Consider the following 16,527-nt stretch of genomic DNA (forward strand, 5'->3'; position numbering starts at 1 on the left):
CATGTATTACATGCTCAATTTTAGGTAACATCGCTTAGAGGGAACATACATATGTTAATCTTTAAATTAATTAATGGTTTATTAAATCTATTATGATATTTAATATATAAAAATTATTATAGTTATAATAAAAGATGAAACATGATATATATATAATATAATTAATTCTAATCAAATTCTAATTTAAAAGTAGTATGATATTCTTCGTCATTTTGTTTGTTCTTTGCCGTAGCTCTAATCTCCATTTCACCGAATCGAAGAGTATATAACACTGATCGGTTTAGACCAAGATGAGTATCTAAAACGAAAAAAAAAAATTAATTAATAAAATTAAAATTAAAAAACTTTAAAAATTTCATAAATAAATTAATTATTAGTTTACCTGGCATGTGAACACTGAAATTACCGAGTAATTCAACACCTGGTTCATCACAATATTTTGCGGACTTATCTCTCGATACATAAATATCCATATCCATGCTTTTTTGTTCTGATAATGTAAAAAATAGTTCATTAAAATTAAAATAATAAAATAAAATAAATAAATAAATAAATAAATTTTCAAGCACGTACCTGGTCGTGCAACAGTAAAACTATGAGAAACTTCTTCATCGACATCAATATGCTTTCCTTTTTCTGCCAAGGTATAAAATTTATAAATTCTTCCATCTTTTCCTTTACGTTCTTTCGGATCACCAGGTTGCCAAAGAGGAGAGGTTTTTGTACCATAAGTATATTTTAATACACGTGATTTAATTATTTTAGTATTGAGACCGTAATCAACAGCTCCACGTACAATAGCAGCAATTGGTTGTTTTGGTACAGAAATATTTGGTACTCTATTTTTAAATTCTTGTTTAACTCTTGTTTGTAAATATTTTGATTCACTAAATCCTCCAACTAAAAACATTGCAGAACATTTATCACTGGTAGAATTAAGTTGGTCTTTTATCAGAGTTATAATCTTGTTTACTACAGGATCAAACATTTCTTTAACATCCTTGTAATTTAATTCAATAGACCAATCAATATCTTCTAATTTATCTTTAAGTGAATCTGAAACATATTGTTTTATAGCTGGACATACGTCTTCTAAATCAAAATCATATGTTCTAAAACTTGATTTTTCTCCATTAAATAACAATTTAACATGTCTACAAAATTCTTGTATCATATATTGAAATTGATTATAATGCTTCTTTCTTAATAGTTCTATTGCATTTGCTCCTACTTTTGTTGCAAGGAATTTTATAAATTCTTGATCTACATATGCTCCTCCACAGAATCCTCCTGTACGTTCTGTAGTTTCTCCTAATTTATTCGTACTAACTACTTTACGTCTTGTTAAATCCACCGTTCCGCCACCACAATCCACAATTAAGAACGATGCTATTTAAAAAAAAAAAGAAAAAAAGAGTGATTAAATAATTATTCTAAAATAATGAATTTTTTTTCTTTTGTTTTTGAAAATAATCCATACTTCCTACAGGATTGTCGAAATGTTCAGATAAAGTTCTCATACAATAAATCGCAGCAGCTTCGGCTAAATAAAAAAAAATTCGGTTTAAAAGGTTATTAAACTAAACCAGTCGAATTAACTAGTCGAATTTAGATTATTTTAACTTACGTTCGGTAGTGAACTGTAGACGATCAGTGTGAAGTTCATTAATTAATCCTGCATTATATGTACATTCTCTCATAATACTTTTGGATTTCTCTGAAAATTCCGCAGGGACCGTAATAATAATTTTAGCTTGTGTCATAAAATTAACACCCGGCCATCTTGTTGTAACTGTTTCTTTTATAAGCTGTAATTATTTTAAGGAAAAAATTAAATATGTTGTGAATTTTGAAGTAAATTTTAAATAATTCAAATTCTTTACCTTGCCTATATGTTTACATAAGAGAGATATATATTAATATTATATTAATTTTTAAATAATTCTTAAAAATAAAATTCTTAAAAACGTTTAAAACGGTTAAATTTAACTTACCCATTTCACGAAGATAATCACTGATGGCCTTTTTATAACTCAAACTAGGAGGTAAAATAGGTTTTTTTTCTTCGGGTATATCACCTAAATGTAATTTGAATAATTCTATAGGTTTAGGTGGATTACTAGTACGATCCTTTTTTCTTTGACGTTTTGCCAATGCTGGACTTCCCCATGCATCAATTTGAAGAAAATCTTCATCATATTGTAATACTGTATTAGTTTTTAATACACCAATATGTTCTGGCCATGTATCATTTGTTATAATTTCAGGATTAGCTCTATTAGCATATGCAAATCCCTATAAAAAAATTTTTCGAATTGTTAGGAGTTATATATAATATAGATAATCGGAAATGAAATATTCTATAAAGATGATTTCTTCTTACTGAATATGTTGTTCCAAAATCTTTTTTTTGATAATTTTCATTTTTATAATTTTTTTTTAAAAAAGAAAAAAAAATAAAAGATTAATTGTTAAAAAAAAAATTTGTTTAATATATGTATAAAAATAATATACGACATTTAATTATCAATCATTATGTACCTATACCAACGACCACACGAGTATCGTCATAAGCCATGTTTTAACTTATAATTTAAGGGAAAAAAATAAAGTTTTTTCTAGAATCGGATCTGAAATGGAAAAAATTTTTTTTTTAAAAAAAAAAAAGAAAAAAGAAAAGAAGAACCGAAACAATTAAATTTATGCAGATGTTCTATATAAATAAATTTATTGAAAGTCCATGTACTTGTATTTCATTTTCATAGTTGCTATTTTTGTAAATAATAAACTGTACTGCTGTACGCCAAAGATTGAAACAAACGTCGATCGTCGAATTTCTTTTTTTTGACCGCATCGGAGCAAATGAATTCATTCTCCGGAAAGAATGTTACCTATCACACCGGCGTGAAATTCAACGGGATTGTGCTACGGTTTATCACTAAATAATTGAAAAACAGAATGCTTTTTTTAGGCACATTAATTTCTTTTGTGAACTATAAATAGGAAGGCTGATGCTAATAACAAACCACAAATATTTTTTAAAAAAATATGGACATTCGTGTAGTGGTTGCTATAGGTAAGAAATTTTATAAGTTTTTTTTAAATATAATAAATATAATGAAATATAATGATACTAACAAATAAATGAACCGTTCATTTTAACAATCAGACTTTGGAACCACATTTTCGGTAAGATTGTCATAATAATCCGAGTTAATAGAGTTAATTTTATAAATAATTTTATTTCAAAAATATTATTAGGGTTTCGCATATGCTAATCGATCAAGTCCCGAAATTATTACAAATGATACATGGCCTCAACAAATTGGTCCATTGAAAACTAATACAGTTCTTCAATATGATTCCAATTGTCAAAACGTTATTAAATGGGGAAATCCCGCTTTGGCACAAAGGCAATCTCGTAGAAGAAGTAAAGATTCATCATCTTCAAAAACTGTGGAACTTTTTAAACTTCATTTAGGAAATATTCCACAAAATGAAAAACCTCCACTTCCTAGTCAATTAAATTATGAAAAAGCAATAAGTGATTATTTACGCGAATTAGGTAAACAAGTTAAACTTACAAATTACGTAAATAATAATTTTTGATTCTTACTTGTAGTATGATAAAACATTTATTATGTAGGAAAGGTATATATATAAATTTTTTTTTTTAAAAAGAAAATTCAAAATAGTTAGATATTTATAATTTTATTTTAACAGTTGATTAAGGAAACTATTTCTACTCGATGGCAAGGGATAAAATTCTTTAAACATGTTCTTCTTGTTATAAGTATTCCAGCGGAGTTCGATGATCATGCGAAAGATACTATGAGAAAATGTCTTTATAATGCTGGATTGACGGACTGTAAAGAATCAAAGAAAGTTGAATTTACAACTGAACGTAAGTCAACGATAAAATTCTATTTTTTTAAAAAAAAGGTATTCACCATTTTTATCTAATATTATACTCATAATATTTAGCTGAAGCTGCTGCAATTTATTGCATGCGAAATCTTGAAGAACAGAATAAAAAGATCCCAATTAATGGTTAGTACTTTCTTTTTAGCATTTAATGTGAAAGAAAAATACTCTTGTTGACATTATATAATTAATCTTTAGCGTCATTTATGGTTGTTGATTGTGGAGGTGGAACTGTAGATCTTACAACACGTAAATTATTGAGAGATAACAAACTTAGTGAAATTACTGAACGAACTGGGGATTTTTGTGGTGGAGCTTATGTCGACAGAGAATTTATTAAATTTCTTAGACGTAAACTTGGTGAATCGACTATAAATCTGCTTAAAGAAAATAATTATGGTCAAATGCAATACATGATACAACAATTTTGTCAAAAATCGAAATTTCATTTTACTGGAAATATAAATGATTTTAATTCTTATGAATTTGATATTGAAGAAAATTGTCCCATTTTGAAACAATATTGTAATGATGAAATTAAAGAAAAAATGGAAGATGATGATTGGATTATTGACATAAATTTTGAAGATATAAAATCTATGTTTGATCCAGTTATTGGAAAAATTATTAGATTAATTCGTGGGCAACTTAATTCTAGTAAGAATAAATGTTCTGCTATATTCCTTGTCGGAGGATTTAGTGAATCAAAATATTTACAAATGAGAGTTAAAGAAGAATTCGGAAAATTAGTTCCATTAATTATTGTCCCAAAGCAACCTATTTCAGCTATTGTTCGCGGAGCTTGTGACTATGGACTCGAAATGAGTACGATAGTGGATCGTACTTTGAAATATACTTATGGAATTAAAACTCATAGAGAATGGGAATTAGGAGATCCAATAAATCGATTGGAAAATGTTAAAGGGGAAGATAATCCTCTGATTGAGATATTTGACCCTATGGTTACACGAGGTACAAATGTAGAAGTTAATCAGGAATTTTCTGAAACTTATATACCTTTTAAGCCAAATCAAAATGGGCTTACATTTCGAATATATATTACAACTAAATTAAGTGCTAAATTTTGTGATGAACCTGGTGTGAAATTACTTGGTACATTAAGAATAGACTTACCAGATGCTCATCTCGGAAAAAGTCGTGAGGTCGAATGTTCGCTAATTTTTGGAAAAATGGAACTTGTTGTTAAGGCAAAAAATTTACTGAATGGAAAAATCTATAATACTTGTTTTGATTTAGATTTTAAAAATTAATGTAGATTTGTTAGTATCACAACTGTCTAACATTATATACTAGTGTTAAGACTCCTTTGGATAATTTATTGTAACAAACACTAACCGCGATGTTCTTTCATTTAATACCCGGACGAAAAATATTGGTCCGTTAATGTATAATTAGATTTTGTAATAAATTGCGTGTTAATATTTATAAGTGAGAATAAAAATTTAAAAATTGAAATTGGAAATTAGCTCCATCAATTATATCGCGATAAAGCACTTATGGAGTATACTTATGAAACTATGTAAAATAAGATCACAACTGCGCAAGTTATACATGGTAGAAAAGTATAAGTTGACAAGACTCGTCTTTCTTGTATATATCGATCGATATATCGTAAAACATTGAGTTGTGTACAATTTCCGTACATTTACTTCACATTTTTTTTATTATCTATCTATCTATCGCGTGAAAACAAATTAACGCAAGCAATTGTGAAGGTTTAACATTTACTAATAATTTCTACTGTGAAAATCATTTTCGTACATACATCGTTGCACATCAATAAGTGAATATTTACGTGAATTAGGTAAAACAAATTAAATTTTACGAATTACATGTATGTAATTAAATTCTTTTTTCGTAATAAAATAGATTTAGGAAAAGAAAAATCAATTATTTCTTTTTAAAATTTTTCCAAGCAGATTTTCTTAAATAGCTGATCAAGCATTTATTTCATTTATTTATTATATTATTCATGTGAAATCTTAAAGGACAGAATGAAATGATCTCAATTAAAAATAATGGTTAACATTATCTTTTATTATTAGCGTCATTTATGATTGTTGGTTGTGGAGGTGGAACAGACCTTGATTATTATATCAAAATAACAAACTGGGATTTTTGTAGTAGATATTATGTCGACAGAGAATTTCTTAAATTCCCTGTTTTAAAACAATATTGCAAAGATGATATTAAAAAAAGGCATTAATTGTGAAGATTTAAAATTTATTTTTAACCAGCCAACCCTTTATTGGAAAGATTATTTAATTCTAGTTGCCCCCATGTTCCTTATAGAAGGATTTAGTTATACAAATGAGAGTTAAAGGAGGATTCAGAAAATTGGTTTCATCGATTATTACGCCAAAGCAACCTATCAGCTATTGTCCGTGGAACTTGTGGCTATGAACTTAAAATGAGCACAATAGTAGATCGTACTTATACTTACGGGGTAGAATTTGGAAGGAAGGAATGGAATTTTCTAAAACTTATACATCAGTTACCACTAATCTTTCATTCGTGATATTTTAACCAACTGAATTAAGTGCCGAATTCTGTAATGAACCCGGTATGAAATTACATTAACCAATAACCATAGATTCATCTCGAGAAAGATCGTGAAGTTGAATTTTCGCTAACTTTTGGAATAATGGAACTTGTTGATGGAAGAATATATAATATATATAATACTTCTTTTGATTTAGATTTAAACTAATAATTCTTAATTTAGTAGTCATAATATATATGCTTACGTTACTTCTGGTTATATTGTTTTTCGCGCGAAACAATATTTCATTTGCTTTTCGATTTCAATATTAGAAATCATTTTAATACATATTTTAGTATATTTAATAGGCTTAATTAAGTGAAACTTTGCGATGCAACTATTACAATTAAGAAAAAAAAATGAAAATTACACCGCCGGTGTCCGGTAGGTAAGGTAGGATGCCTAGTTAAATAATGGAGAAATTACTTTCAGTGTTTGCATTGATGTAATTAGTTTGTATTTCATGTAAACTATGTTAATAATAAAGATTTGCAATCAATACGCACGAATTTAATGAAAAGAAAGTAAAGAAAGTCTACCATTACTATTTTCTGTCGCATCGGAACAAATAAATTTATTTTGCAATATTCTTTCGGATATAGTAGTTGCGATAATGTAAGAAAGTTTAAGAACCTATTATTAAATTGTATTGTAATATTATTTTAACCGTTTTATCTGTTATTTTTATAACAGATATTTTATTTATTTTATTTTATTACTAAAAGAGTAGTAGAACCCAGACTATTACAAATAAAAGAAGAAAGAATTTCAAAGAAAAAACTTAAACCCAATATATTTTTATAACAGATATTAAAATATTATGGAACAAAGAATTGAGCGCAGAATTCATCACGTGATCATCGATTTTCATTAACTCTTTCGCTCCGGACAATAACAATCACTTGCTACAAACCATAAACTTATAAGATGCTCATAATCGTAATTTGAATTTTTTTGTCAAAAAATGTATAATCTAGTTCCAAATTGGATTTTTAAAAATTTTATTACAATTTGGCAAGAGATATTAATGCAATATCTTCACGTGTCGCCGAAAATTCTCCCACTTCAGATCCAAAGTATATTTTATAATTTGATGCAACCAAATTCTTGTCTATCATTACTAAAATGGTGGAACACAAACAATTATTTAGTTATAAATAGGAAGCTTTTGGTTTTTAGTAGAATATTTTTAATGCAAACTGGTTAAAAAGTTTGTCAACAAACCAAAAAATTTTTTTTTTTATGAAAAATATGGATATTCGTGCAGTAGTTGCAATAGGCAGGAAAATTATAAATAACCTTTTACTAATATTTAAAATTGTAAAAATACTAAACAATAAACTAACTATTTATTTTACAAACAGATTTTGGTACTACATTTTCGGTAAAAATAATCATAATACATAGTTAATAGAATTAATTTTATTAATTTTATAAATAATTAATTTTATTGCAAAAACGATCAATTATTAGGGTTTCGCATATGCTTATCGATCAAGTCCCGAAATTATTACGAATGATTCTTGGCCTCAACAGATTGGTCCATTGAAAACTAATACGGTTCTTCAATATGATTCCAATTATCAAAATGTTACTAAATGGGGAAATCCTGCTTTGGCACAAAGACAATCTCGTAGAAATGGAGACTCATCATCTTCAAAAACTGTGGAACTTTTTAAACTTCATTTAGGAAATATTCCACAAAATGAAAAACCTCCACTTCCTCGTCAATTAAGTTATGATAAAGCAATAAGTGATTATTTACGCGAATTAGGTAAAACAAATTAACCTTACAAATTATGTAATTAATTCTTACTTGTAGTAATGATAAAACTTATTTATTATGTAGGAAAGGTACGCATAAAAATTAATTTATCTTTTTATAAAAAAAAAAATAGTTAGATCTTTCTCATTTTATTTAACAGTTGATCAAGGAAACCATTTCTACTCGATGGCAAGGGATAAAATTCTTTGAACATGTTCTTCTTGTTATAAGCATTCCAGCGGAGTTCGATGATCGTGCGAAAGATACTATGAGAAAATGTCTTTATAATGCTGGACTGACGAACAGTAAAGAATCAAATAAAGTTGAATTTACAACTGAACGTAAGTCAAAGATAAAATTCTATTTTTTTTTTCATACCATTTTTATCTAATATATTACTTTTAATATTTAGCTGAAGCTGCTGCAATTTATTGTATGCGAAATCTTGAAGGACAGAATAAACCGATCTCAATTAATGGTTAGTACTTGGTTTTAACATTTAATGCGAAATTTGTTGACATTATCTATTTATCTATAGAGTCATTTATGGTGGTTGATTGTGGAGGTGGAACTGTAGATCTTACAACACGTAAATTATTACGAGATAACAAACTTAGTGAAATTACTGAACGAACTGGAGGTTTTTGCGGTGGATTTTATGTCGACAGAGAATTTATTAAATTTCTTAGTCGTAGACTTGGTCAATCGACCATAAATCTGCTTAAAGAAAATAATTATGGTCAAATGCAATACATGATACAACAATTCTGTCAAAAATCGAAATTTCATTTTACTGGAAATATAAATGATTTTAATTCTTTTGAATTTGATATTGAAGAAATTTGTCCCATTTTAAAACAGTATTGTAAAGATGATATTAAAGAAAAAATGGAAGACAATGATTGGATTATTGATATAAATTTTGAAGATATAAAATCTATGTTTGATCCAGTTGTTGGAAAGATTATTAGATTAATTCGTGGACAACTTAATTCTAGTAAGAATAAATGTTCTGTTATATTCCTCGTCGGAGGATTTAGTGAATCAAAATATTTACAAATGAGAATTAAAGAAGAATTCGGAAAATTAGTTCCATCAATTATTGTACCAAAGCAACCCATCACAGCTATTGTTCGTGGAGCTTGTGACTATGGACTCGAAATGAGCACAATAATAGATCGTACTTTGAAATATTCTTATGGATTTGAAACTTATAGAAGTTGGAAATTTGGAGATCCAATAAATCGAAGAAAAAGTATTAAAGGGAATAATAAAACTAAAATTATGATATTTCACTGTTTAGCTACACGAGGTACAACAGTTGGAATTGATGAGGAATTTCGCACAGTTAGTTGTCCTTCTATGCCAGATCAAACTGAAATTTCATATCCGATATATATAACAACTGAATCAAGTGCTAAATTTTGTGATGAATCTGGTATGAAATTACATGGTACATTAACCATAGACTTACCAGATGTTCATCTTGGATTAGATCGCCAAGTTGAATTTTCGCTAATTTTTGGAAAAATGGAACTTGTTGCTAAAGCAAAAAATTTACGAAATGGAAGAATATATAACACTTCTTTTGATCTAAATTTAAACTTTTAATTTGTAATTTAGTCGTAATATACATGTTTACGTTACTTCTGGTTATATTGTTTTTCAGTGTGTGTTTGCATTGACGTAATTAGTTTCAATTTTTTCTTTCTTTTTTTCTTGATTTTGTTCTTTATATTATTTTTGCTTTTAAAATTAAATATAATAAGAAAAGGTTGATCGTATTTGTATTGCATGTAAACTATGTAACTGGTAAAGTAATAATAAATACTAAATTTTACCATTATTATTTTCTGTCGAATCGGAACAAATAAACCTATTTCGCAATATTCTTTCAAATATTAGTTGCGATATAAGAGAGTTTTAATAACCTTTTATTAAATGTATTAATTAATTTTAATATTACTAATAATAATTTAGCATTATTTTATTAAAATTATTTAAAATCTTGTGGGACAAGAAACAAAATTGATTAATCCGCCATATCACTAACTATGTAACGTTAAGCGCTGAATTTCATGATGAAATCACCATAAGCTTATTTGAATTTTTGCCAAAAAATATTTATAGAATAAAAAATCTATAATACTAGTAATACTAGATTTTAAAACACATGTCGCTCCCACTTCGTGTATAGTGAACAATCAACATTCTTTGTATATCATTACTATTTTCTTAATTATATCGCCATCGGAATAATAACTAAAAATGGTAGAAAATATTTAATTATAAATAGGGTGCTTTGTTTTTGATAGAATATTAAACCGGTTAAAAAGTTTGTCAACAAACCATAATAAATTTTTTTCTAAAAAAAATATGGATATTCGTGCAGTAGTTGCGATAGGTAAGAAAATTATAAATAACCTTTTATTAAATAAATAAAACTGTAAAAATACTAACAATAAACCAACTATTTATCTTTACAAATAGATTTTGGTACCACATTTTCGGTAAGTTAATCATAAAAATCCGGTTTCAATTTTATAAATAACTAATTTTTATTGCGAAAATAATAGGGATTCAATTGCATATTCTAATCGAGCAGATCCTGAAATTATGTTTGGCCTCAACAAATTGGTGTATTGACAACTAATACAGTTCTTCAATATGATTACAACTATCAGAATGTTATTAAATGGGGAAATCCTGCTTTGGCCCAAAGACAATCCGTAAAAGTAAAGATTCATCATCTTCAAAAACTGTGGAACTTATTAAACTTCATTTAGGAAATATTCCATAAAATGAAAAACCTCCACTTCCTCGTTAATTAAGTTATGAAAAAGCAATAAGTGATTATTTACGCGAATTAGGTAAAACAAATTAAACTTATAAATTACGTAATTAATAATTTTGATTCTTATTTGTAACATGATAAACCATTTATTATGTACTGTAGGAATGTAGGAAAGGTATGTACATTAATTTTTTTTTTTAAAAAAAAATTCAAAATAGTTAGGTATTTATAATTTATTTTAATAGTTGGTTAAGGAAACTATTTCTACTCGATGGCAAGGGATAAAATTCTTTGAGCATGTTCTTCTTGTTATAAGCATTCCAGCAAAGTTTGATGATCGTGCAAAAGATACTATGAGAAAATGTTTTCATAATGCTGGACTGACGAACAGTAAAGAATCAAATAAGTGGGAAAAGAGGAAGTAGGATACCTAATTAAGTGTTTGCATTTGGTATGATTTGATTATTTTTTTTTTCTTGTTTTTTGTTCCTCTTGTTCTTCTTTTACTTTTATTTTAATTAAATATTAATAAAAAAGATGCTTGGTAAAATTTTTGTATTTGTATTGCATGTTAGCCATGTAACTGATAAATAAAATGAAAAATACTTCAATTAATTTACGTTTTTTTTTTTTAATATTATTTAATTTTACTAATTTCGCATAATAACAATCAATACGCACGAATTTAATAGAAATAACGCCGTTCTAAAATATACGATTTTAAATACAAAGCTTTTTGGAAGATTTATCAACTTCAAAATCTGTAGAACTTTTAAACTTCATTTAGAAATTCCTCAAAATGAAAAACCTCCACTTCCTTATCAGTTAAGTTATGAAAAGACAATAAGTGATTATTTACGCGAATTAGGCAAATGAATTAAAATTTACAAATTACGTAAAAGATTTTCTTATTTTATGATACAATTGTTTATTTATGAATTTAGCTAGGAAAGGTAAAAATTACGCCGTAAAATTTATTTTTTCCTAAATTTTTCAAATATGTTTAACATGTTTTAATTTTATCTTAATAGTTGATTAAGGAAACTATTTCTATGGGATAAAATTCTTTGAATATGTTCTTCTCGTCATAAGCGTTCCGGCAGAGTTCGAAAGATATTATGAGAAAATGTCTTTTAATGCTGGATTGACGGACAGTAAAGAATCGAAGAAAGTTGAATTTACAACTGAGCGTAAATCAAAGATAAAATTCTATTATTTTTTTCCATCTTATCTAATATATTACTTATAATACTTAGCCGAAGCCGCTGCAGTTTATTGCATGCGAAACCTTAAAAACCTTAAAGGACAAAATGAAATTATCCCAGTTAATGGTTAGTTCTTTAATATCTAATGCGAAGAAAGACACTTTGTTGAATTATCTATTTATCTTTAGCGCCATTTATGATTGTTGATTGTAGAGGTGGAACTGTAGACCTTACGACACGTAGATTATTACGAAATAAAAAAGTTAAAGTTAGTGGAATCACTGAACTGAAAATTTTTGTGATGGATCTTATGTCGATAGAGAGTTAAAAAGAATTATGTTAAAAAATACAAAAATCATGAAAATCATGAAAAATTATAATAAAAAACGACTTTCACCACGTGCTCAACGCATAGTGTGCGTTTTCTCAAAAACTATGGTCATTATACTAATTAAAATTGCTCCCCTCGAAAATGATTAATTATTTTTTATATTGCAAATAATGTTAAAATAAAAAAAAAATTGAAAAACTTATAAGAATATATGCTGCAGTATCAAATACTGCGAAGTGGAATATAATTATTATATTAATAGAATCAGCTTAGCTAATCTACTAATAATATAGAATAAAAAAATCAAAAATAAATAAATAATGGTTCCAGTGTTCCACATGGAACCGATCTAACTAAAAATTTCATGATGTTGTTGCATTATCGTCACGTGTCGCACGAAAATACAAATATTATTCCACATCGAACAAATCGGGATGAATAGACCTTTTCTCCGGAAACACTGTTATAAATAGGAAGCTTTTTGAATATTTCTGATGTAAACAGGTTTGTTAACAAACCGCAGTAAAATTTTTTGAAAAAAAAAAAATGGATATTCGTGCAGTAGTTGCAATAGGTAAAAAAGTTATATATAAATAACCTTTTATCAAAATATATAAAATTGTAAAAATCCTAACAATAAATTAACCGTTTATCTTTACAAATAGATTTTGGCACCACATTTTCGGTAAGTTAATCATAAAAATCCGGTTTCAATTTTATAAATAACTGATTTTTGTTGCGAAAATAATAACGATTGTTAGGGATTCGCATATGCTAATCGAGCAGATCCTGAAATTATTACAAATGATGTTTGGCCTCAACAAATTGGTTCATTGAAAACTAATACAGTTCTTCAATATGATTCTAATTACCAAAATGTTATTAAATGGGGAAATCCTGCTTTGGCCCAAAGACAATCTCGTAAAAGTAAAGATTTATTAACTTCAAAATCTGTAGAACTTTTTAAACTTCATTTAGGAAATATTCCTCAAAATGAAAAACCTCCGCTTCCTCATCAATTAAATTATGAAAAAGCAATAGGCGATTATTTACGCGAATTAGGTAAAACAAATTAAATTTACAAATTATGTAATTAAATGCCATTTTTAATTCTTACTTAAAAATTATTATTTATTATATTAGGAAAGGTATATATGTAAATAAATAATAAACAAACAGATAAGATAATTCAGAATAATTAACTTTTTAATTTTATTTAAATAGTTGATTAAGGAAACTATTTCTACTCGATGGCATGGAATAATATTCTTTAAACATGTTCTTCTTGTTATAAGTATTCCGGCAGAGTTCGATGATCGTGCAAAAGATACTATGAGACAATGCCTTTATGATGCTGGATTGACAGATAGTAAAGAATCAAATAAAGTTGAATTTACATCTGAACGTAAGTCAAGGATATAATTATTTTTTTTTTAAGGACATTCACACTATTTTTATCTAATAATTAGTACTTTAACACTTAGCTGAAGCTGCTGCAATTTATTGCATGCGAAACCTTAAAGGCCAGAATGGAATGATCCCAATTAATGGTTAGCACTTATTTAACACTTAATGTGAAAGAAAGTTAGTACTTTTATTGACATTATCTATTTACATTTAGCGTCATTTATGGTTGTTGATTGTGGAGGTGGAACTGTAGACCTTACAACACGTAGATTATTACGAGATAACAAACTTAGTGAAATTACTGAACGAACTGGAGATTTTTGTGGTGGATCTTATGTCGACAGAGAATTCCTTAAATTCCTTGGTCGTAAACTTAGTGAATCGACTATAAATCTGTTTAGAGAAAATAATTATGGTCAAATGCAATACATGATACAGCAATTCTGCCAAAAAGTGAAATTTCATTTTACCGGAAATAGAAATGATTTTAATGCTTTTGAATTTGATATTGAAGAAATTTGTCCCATTTTAAAACAATATTGCAAAGATGAAATTAAAGAAAAAATGGAAGATAATGATTGGATTATTGACATAAATTTCGAAGATTTAAAATCTATGTTTGATCCAGTTGTTGGAAAGATTATTAGATTAATTCGTGGGCAACTTAATTCTAGTAAAGATAGATGTTCTGCTATATTCCTTGTTGGAGGATTTAGTGAGTCAAAATATTTACAAATAAGAGTTAAAGAAGAATTCGGAAAATTGGTTCCATCAATTATTGTGCCAAAACAACCTATCGCAGCTATTGTCCGTGGAGCTTGTGACTATGGACTCACAACGAGTACAATAGTGGATCGTACTTTGAAATATACTTACGGGATTCGAATAGGTAGAATTTGGAAAGAAGGGGATCCGCCAAGTCAAAAAATGCCAGATCTTTATGATCACACTTTTACATTTGATAGATTAGTTATGCGTGGTACAAGAGTAGGAGTTAATCAGGAATTTTCCAAGACTTATACACCTTCTAAGCCGGATTACACTGGTCTTTCATTCAAAATATATAAAACAACTGAATTAAGTGCTGAATTTTGTAATGAACCTGGAATGAAATTACATGGTACATTAAACATAGACTTACCAGATGTTCATCTCGGAGAAGATCGCGAAGTTGAATTTTCGTTAATTTTTGGAAAAATGGAACTTGTTGCTAAAGCAAAAAATTTACGAAATGGAAGCATATATAACACTTCTTTTGATTTAGATTTATAATTCATTGTAAGGTAGGTTATATTTTATGCAATATTTCAACATTCGCTTTTCAATTTCAATATTGTGATTATTAAATAGGCCACAAAGATAAACTACAAATAGTATTCATTTTAATATATATTAAGTGAAACTTTTTTTTGCAAAAAAGCAATAATGACAATTGCACTGGTGGACATTTGGTGTAATTAGTAATTAGTTTTATTTTTTATTTCTTGTTTTTTTTTATTATATTCTTTTATTATAAACAATAAAAAAATTGGCAAAATTTTTGTATTTGTATTGTATGTAAACTATGTAACTGATAAAATAAAATACGTATTTTTTTAATAATAATATACTAAATTTCCGATGCTGATTTGGTATAATAGCTATATTCTGCTGCACCGGAATGAATAAACCCTCTTCCGGAAAATGTACTCATCAGTTTATCAATTGAAGTGCTTGGATTAAATCGTAATTTGAATTTTCGCAAAAAATTTTACAGAATAGAAAAATTTATATTAATGTAGGATTTATTTATACAATTTTATCATAGAATATTATTGCAGAATCTTCGCATGTCGTACAAAAATAAAACATTTGAATATTATATTCCACATCAGAACAAATTAATTTTTTCTTCGAAAAATGTAATACTGTCATTACTATTTTTCTTTAATATTATTATGTCGTATCGGACTAAAAATCCTTTCTCCGGGAAAATACTAAATTGGCTATAAATAGGAAGCTTGGTGGAATATTTTGGTGTACCGGTTAAATAGTTTTATCGCTTTAATAATAAACAGCAGTATTTAAATTTTTTTTTTTAAAAAAAAAAATGAATATTCGCGTAGTAGTTGCAATAGGTAAAAAAGTTATAAATAAACTTTTAAAATTGTAACAATACTAAAAATAAGTTAATCGTTTATTTTTTACAATTAAACTTTGAAACTGCTAGTTAATCATAATAATCCGAGTCTAAAAAATTTAATTTTATGAATAATTAAATTGTTATGAAAATAATAATGTCAGGGATTCGCATATTCTAATCGAAATAATCCCGAAATTATTACAAATGTTGTTTGTAGTGCTTCGATCCGGATGGGATCGATCCGCGGTTTACTACGGGTTGGCATCGGTTTATTTGAATTGGAGCTATAAGTTTGGCCAAAATTAATAAAATTTGTGGAAGAATAATTTTTTTAAATCCGACAAAAATTATAGTTTGACAAAAATAATAGAAAAATGTTGTGATGCTAATCAACGGATCAATCCGGATCGAAGCAC

The 16,527-nt window shown here is 27.3% G+C and overlaps 6 protein-coding genes across 6 annotated transcripts; 5 read left to right on the forward strand and 1 right to left on the reverse strand.

The window, feature by feature from the left end:
* Nucleotides 1-56: 56 nt before the first annotated feature.
* Nucleotides 57-2,578, reverse strand: OCT59_029977 (uncharacterized protein; the record flags this gene model as incomplete). The annotated part of the gene is made up of 8 exons (XM_066146348.1): nt 57-298; nt 383-490; nt 574-1,389; nt 1,481-1,543; nt 1,628-1,798; nt 1,995-2,295; nt 2,384-2,403; nt 2,542-2,578. The coding sequence occupies 8 exons, from the start codon at nt 2,576-2,578 to the stop codon at nt 168-170; spliced, it is 1,647 nt and encodes a 548-aa protein (XP_065995002.1). The 3' UTR covers nt 57-167.
* Nucleotides 2,579-3,048: 470 nt separating this feature from the next.
* On the forward strand, nt 3,049-5,195 carry OCT59_029978 (uncharacterized protein; the record flags this gene model as incomplete). The annotated part of the gene is made up of 6 exons (XM_066146349.1): nt 3,049-3,076; nt 3,170-3,189; nt 3,262-3,591; nt 3,724-3,904; nt 3,985-4,050; nt 4,123-5,195. 6 exons carry the CDS (start codon nt 3,049-3,051, stop codon nt 5,193-5,195), a joined length of 1,698 nt encoding a protein of 565 aa, XP_065995003.1.
* A 2,256-nt stretch (nt 5,196-7,451) lies between these two features.
* Nucleotides 7,452-10,035, forward strand: OCT59_029979 (uncharacterized protein; the record flags this gene model as incomplete). Its single annotated transcript, XM_066146350.1, has 7 exons — nt 7,452-7,563; nt 7,852-7,871; nt 7,961-8,261; nt 8,310-8,341; nt 8,413-8,593; nt 8,665-8,730; nt 8,791-10,035. The coding sequence occupies 7 exons, from the start codon at nt 7,452-7,454 to the stop codon at nt 9,861-9,863; spliced, it is 1,785 nt and encodes a 594-aa protein (XP_065995004.1). The 3' UTR covers nt 9,864-10,035.
* Nucleotides 10,036-10,628: 593 nt separating this feature from the next.
* Nucleotides 10,629-11,471, forward strand: OCT59_029980 (uncharacterized protein; the record flags this gene model as incomplete). Its single annotated transcript, XM_066146351.1, has 4 exons — nt 10,629-10,656; nt 10,743-10,762; nt 10,937-10,987; nt 11,292-11,471. The coding sequence occupies 4 exons, from the start codon at nt 10,629-10,631 to the stop codon at nt 11,469-11,471; spliced, it is 279 nt and encodes a 92-aa protein (XP_065995005.1).
* Nucleotides 11,472-12,172: 701 nt separating this feature from the next.
* On the forward strand, nt 12,173-12,579 carry OCT59_029981 (uncharacterized protein; the record flags this gene model as incomplete). Its single annotated transcript, XM_025323931.1, has 3 exons — nt 12,173-12,236; nt 12,303-12,377; nt 12,440-12,579. 3 exons carry the CDS (start codon nt 12,173-12,175, stop codon nt 12,577-12,579), a joined length of 279 nt encoding a protein of 92 aa, XP_025188896.1.
* A 549-nt stretch (nt 12,580-13,128) lies between these two features.
* Nucleotides 13,129-15,261, forward strand: OCT59_029982 (uncharacterized protein; the record flags this gene model as incomplete). The annotated part of the gene is made up of 7 exons (XM_066146352.1): nt 13,129-13,156; nt 13,248-13,267; nt 13,344-13,644; nt 13,731-13,738; nt 13,807-13,987; nt 14,067-14,132; nt 14,204-15,261. The coding sequence occupies 7 exons, from the start codon at nt 13,129-13,131 to the stop codon at nt 15,259-15,261; spliced, it is 1,662 nt and encodes a 553-aa protein (XP_065995006.1).
* Nucleotides 15,262-16,527: the final 1,266 nt, after the last annotated feature.

Source organism: Rhizophagus irregularis, chromosome 9 (genome assembly GCF_026210795.1).
Source record: "Rhizophagus irregularis chromosome 9, complete sequence".
In the NCBI taxonomy this organism is placed as follows: domain Eukaryota; kingdom Fungi; phylum Glomeromycota; class Glomeromycetes; order Glomerales; family Glomeraceae; genus Rhizophagus; species Rhizophagus irregularis.